The following is a 4969-nucleotide window of genomic DNA, read 5'->3' as shown; positions in this document are numbered from 1 at the left end:
ATGACACATGCATGAAGTGTAGATGACAAAATTCATGACCGAGAAGACAGTTTGATGAATTATTTCTCAAATTGACCCAATTTATTAACGTTAGGGGTAACATTGCTCTTGGCTTTCAATGTTAGGGGCAAAATTGCACCATTTTAGATTTTAGGGGTAAAATTAGGGGTGCACGTGGTCGGTTAACCAGTCCATTAAAGTTAATTCGGTCGGTTAACCATTTAATCGGTTTTTGAAAAACACTAACCATACACTAGTCCATTAAATTCGGTTAACCACTAATCGGTTAACCAATTATTTCGGTCGGTTAACCTTTTATTTCGGTTTCTAACCATTAGTAAATAAAAATAAAAATAATAAAAAAATTCTAATTTTTATTGTGAGGGAGACGGAGGGTCAATGACGAGTTGAAGAGATTAACTGCGGAGATGGAGATGTACGTGCATTATGTTCCATCAGTTTTTATTCCGTTAAATTATTTAGTCCCTATATCAAATCTCCGTCTAAAAATGTGTTAAAGAACAATTAAACGGATAAAAAAAGGCAACGCCTAATAAAACTTCTGGCTATAAAGTTTTGGAAAATAGGTAATAAATTTTTTTTCTTGTTTCTACATCCAAAAATATAAAAGAAAAAAAGAGCCGCATAAACTGAAATTAAAGAGACAGTAACAACTGAGAATTATTTGCATATTTTCATCTCATTTGATGTTAATATTTGATAGAAGGACTAAACCATTAAAAGTGAAAAAATTTAGAGACCTTATAATTAAACAGTGGATTGATTAATGAGTTAAGAAAAACTATAGGACTAAATAATGGTTTATCCATATAAATAAATTTATTTTTATATATTTTTAATATTTAATTGTGATTCGGTCGGTTTCGGTTAACCGCGGTTTTTGAAATAAAGAAACCGTAACCGTAACCATTAACCATTATTTTTAAAATTAAAAACCGTACACTAGTCCATCGGTTTCGGTTAACCTTATTTTTGGTTTGGTTTCGGTTTGGTTTTTCGGTTTTTCGGTTTTCCGGATTTGTGGATGCACCCCTAGGTAAAATTGTTCCTGACCCAAAACGTTTGGAGGTATTTTTGCACCTTAACCCTAAATAATAATAATAACCAAATAAAGAAAATATAAACAAATAACAAAAAAGGAAAAGAAAATGAAGACTACGAGAGAAAGATAAACGGCCAATTAAGAACGTCCATGGAGAAAACTGTAGCATAAGGAGGAGAGGAATAAGCCGAATGTTGATCTGAAGATTTGAAAACCACAGAAAGAACGCAATTTTCCGTCTTTCCTTTGATATTCTGGTTATATCGCTTAACTTTCCTCTATCCAGGTACAGTTTTTTCCCCTATTTCTTTATCTGTTTTGTTCTGTCTAGGGTTTTTCTCGGGCTAGCATAGGAAGTATTGAAATTCAGCCATTGTTTCCGTACCATTTCATTCAGGGTTTAAGCTCCATTTCATGAATTTATAACTTTATATTACCCAAAAACGAAAAATTATGTGTTTCTATCAAATGAATTGAACAAATTGAAGGTTGTATACTGCTTATTTTATGCAGGTGAGTAGTTCTATGAGTTCTTGGTTTACATTTTAGGATTATATTGGATATTGTTTTTCTTTTTACCTTTTGAAATTCTTAATGTTATTTGCAATATTGCCTTTTAGATTGGTTTAAATTATACCTAATATATGCCTTAAAAACTAAATTGTTTACAAGAATGTATGCCAAATCGACATGGGAGAAAAAAAAAATCTATTTGTTCTTCTGATTACTTGTCTGGAATCTTTTCTTCTAATTGGTTTTATGACATTTTAAAACATTGCCTCTTTGAAAACTGATGGTTTACTAAATTTATGATCCATGAATGACTCGGTCATCGAATGCTTGGAGACCTGAACATGAAAAAATGGATTGCTAAATCGGCCTAAGAAAAGAAGAAACTTGAGTGATTTATTAATTTAAGAGCTTATGATTACAAGCTACCATTGGAAATTGAGCTCTGAAATTTTGCGTGGTGAGAGTGTTACTTTTCTGGTGCTTATTTTATGCATAGCTGTTGCCTTTTGTTTGAGATATAATGTCTATTCAGCATTTCAGCTTCTATTTTTATTATAAAATAAATCCTTTTATTTTAATTATTTTTAGGATTTTTAGGATTCTGCAGTTCGCACTGCCATGAACAATTCTGAGCAAGGTGTGGAAGACCTTACTGCATCCTCTTTAATAGAGCAGCTAGGAAGAGCCTTACATGACTTGCAAAACCAGAAGGATGGTTCTGAGGATAGAGTTCAGTGGATTGAAATTGAACAACACTTCAAGAACCTCGATAGCACCATGAAGAGAAATTTCGAAGAGTTACGAGCTAGAGAGAAGGAATACATGGAGAAAGAAGCTGAAACATCTGCGTTGCTTGCAAAGAGAGAGGCAGCTGTTGTTGCTAAAGAGCAAGACTTCCTAGATCGAGTGCAGGAACTAAAGGATGCTGCCGTAGCTATCATTTCAGAGGCACGAGCCACTCATCAGCCAATTGTGTTAGAATGTGTTGATGTTGGTGACAACAAAGACAACAAGGTAAGCAGCTCTCTTGGTGAAACAAATTCCACAGAGGAGGAATCTCCTCATAAGTTGGCTGAAAGCGTGGTTGTTGAGATTAAGCCACGTCCAGAGCTAACGCAATTTTGCGAGCAGATGGATGCAAGGGGGCTACTAAGTTTTATTATGGAGAATCAAAAAAATCTATATACCATTTGTATGGAACTTTCTGTTGCACTAGAAAGTGCAAATGAACCGGCCCGATTGGTGCTGGATTCACTGGAGGCATTTTATCCTCCTGTTGAAACTACCCTACCAAAGGATAAAAAGGATGCTGCCCTTCAGGGCATGCGGAAATCCTGTATTGTGTTTATGGAAGCCATGGCTGCCTACTTGGCAAGACTTGACTCGGGTGCCGATCACCTTCTAAACCCTGAAATAAAGCAGCAAGCCAAGGCAATTGCTGATGAGTGGAAGCCTAAGTTGGCTATTGCAGGCATTGATGCTACCAATGGAAATTCATTGGAAGCAGAGGCATTCTTGCACCTTCTCTCAACTTTTAGAATTGCTTCCGAGTTTGATGAAGAAGAACTCTGCAAGCTTGTTGTTGTGGTTTCTCGCCGCAGGCAGGCACCTGAGCTCTGCCGTTCTCTTGGGCTAACACATAAAATGCCAGGTTGGTGTTCTTTTAAATTAACTGACCGGAGTCTGGAGCCTTGACCACTGTGTCTCATTTGCTTCTTTCCTCTAGGAGTGATGGTCTTTTGAGTTTCTTACGAGATATGGACTCTTGCAGCAGATTATCACTTTTGAGTGCTAGTGGACTTGAATTGAATAGACTTTGTTGATCCTCCATTGTTTGTGCAGGTGTTATTGAGTCGATGCTTAACAGTGGGAAACAAATTGAAGCCGTACCCTTCATTCATGACTTCCAGCTTACTGATAGGTTTCCCCTTGTTCCCATGCTGAAGGCCTATTTGAAGGAGTATAGGAGAAACTTTCAAGGAAAAGGCGGAAATGCACAGGTGTGTTTCTTTCCCCTTAATGTTTGTGCCAAGACATTCCGATAGCAAACTACTTATCGGCTTTCCTTTTCAATGCAGGTCGACGTAAATGCACAAGAACTTGCAGCACTGAAAAATGTTGTCAGGTGTGTTGAAGAGTACAAGCTTGAAGCTGACTACCCACTAGATCCACTTCAGAAAAGGCTTGCTCAATTGGTAAAGTGCAAATCTGATAAGAAGAAGAGTGGGGATTCTGGTAGACATCATCAATCAAAAAAGCCAAGAGTAAATGGAGGTTATAGAGGATTCCGTGGTGGAGGTACTTCCCATGGTGGTGCTGGCGGACGGCAAGTTCCCCCTGTTTATGCTGAGAGGACAGCATACACAGGAATGCAAGAGAGATATTCTCATCCAGCTCCAAACCCTTATGACTATCAAATTCCTAGCCAGTCTGCTTATGGCCAGCCAGCTACTACAGATCAGAGACAGTACTACTATGCTCAGGATGACAGGGTTATAACTGCTGGATCTTATGATGCAACTCCTAATTATGGCACTTATATGGGTCCTGGAATGCGGTCAAACCAGCCATACATGTAATGCCTAATTGCTTTTTTTCTTCTTCTTGTCTTCTATGTGTTTTATTAACAATGTAGTGCTAGTTTGAGATCTAACCGTTCACGAATTGCACGTGTTGTATTAGTTCATATACTATTCTGCATACTTGCTGGAATGTGGAAGGAAAATGGTGTGTTACTCCTAAAGAGAATTGTGATTCAGAAGGCATGACAGCAGTGTTGCATAAAGAATACAATGTTTTTTCTTGGATTAAATTTGGGATCCATCTTAACCTATAATTTCTAATTTCTTAGGGTGGCATTGGCAAGAGTCATGAATTTTAATTATCACATAGAAACTTAAATTTGCAGTTTAACATGTAATTTACTTTCCTTTGAGCTTTGCTTTAATGTCAACTGTACTTGGGAATGTTTTGTTGGGAGGTGACAAAAAGAAAAACAAGTGTCTTGTGTTTTAATTTAAAGGGAGAACATGTTGCTGGGGAGCAGTTGCCTTCAAAGTCAACAGTAGTATTTGATGGTACTGTTCTTGGAGACTGCCTGGTACCTTACGAAGCAGAGAGGCGAGGCAGGCGATGTTCATTGGGTGCTCCTACTGGAGTCTGTCGCCTTGTTTGAGGTGCGTCTATGCTGGGGAGCAGTTGCCTTCTAAGTCAACAGTATTTGATGGTACTGTTCTTGGAGACTGGTACTGTGTGAAGCAGAGAGGCGAGGCGAGGCAGGCAATGTTCATCGGGTGCACCTAGTGGAGTCTGCCGCCTTGTTTGAGGTGCGTCTAGGGTTTGAATTTAGAATAACTTGTTCTAATCTCAGCCCTATGATATCTTAATGATGAA

At 37.9% G+C, this 4969-nt stretch overlaps 1 protein-coding gene across 4 annotated transcripts; it reads left to right on the top strand.

Moving 5' to 3' along the window:
* Nucleotides 1-1165: 1165 nt before the first annotated feature.
* On the top strand, nucleotides 1166-4575 carry LOC136229865 (FRIGIDA-like protein 3). 4 transcript variants are annotated; one of them, XM_066018740.1, is made up of 4 exons: nucleotides 1166-1349; nucleotides 2174-3227; nucleotides 3419-3576; nucleotides 3655-4575. In XM_066018740.1, exons 2-4 carry the CDS (start codon nucleotides 2195-2197, stop codon nucleotides 4153-4155), a joined length of 1692 nt encoding a protein of 563 aa, XP_065874812.1. In that variant the 5' UTR covers nucleotides 1166-1349; nucleotides 2174-2194; the 3' UTR covers nucleotides 4156-4575. The 4 variants fall into 4 exon arrangements, with proteins under 4 accessions (XP_065874812.1, XP_065874813.1, XP_065874814.1 ...); XM_066018741.1 differs by having other exon boundaries at nucleotides 2165-3227; XM_066018742.1 differs by lacking the exon at nucleotides 1166-1349 and adding an exon at nucleotides 1396-2033 and having other exon boundaries at nucleotides 2165-3227.
* The last annotated feature ends 394 nt before the right edge of the window (nucleotides 4576-4969 follow it).

The sequence above is a fragment of the Euphorbia lathyris genome, chromosome 5, assembly GCF_963576675.1.
Source record: "Euphorbia lathyris chromosome 5, ddEupLath1.1, whole genome shotgun sequence".
NCBI classification, from domain to species: domain Eukaryota; kingdom Viridiplantae; phylum Streptophyta; class Magnoliopsida; order Malpighiales; family Euphorbiaceae; genus Euphorbia; species Euphorbia lathyris.
This window is presented reverse-complemented; position numbering and strand designations above follow the sequence as displayed.

Coding starts and splice junctions, on each gene's coding strand:
- LOC136229865 (XM_066018740.1), top strand. CDS start 2,195: ATGAACAATTCTGAGCAAGGTGTGGAAGACCTTACTGCATCCTCTTTA. Junction 3,228..3,418: donor GCTAACACATAAAATGCCAG/GTTGGTGTTCTT, acceptor TTGTTTGTGCAG/GTGTTATTGAGTCGATGCTT. Junction 3,577..3,654: donor GAAAAGGCGGAAATGCACAG/GTGTGTTTCTTT, acceptor TTTTCAATGCAG/GTCGACGTAAATGCACAAGA.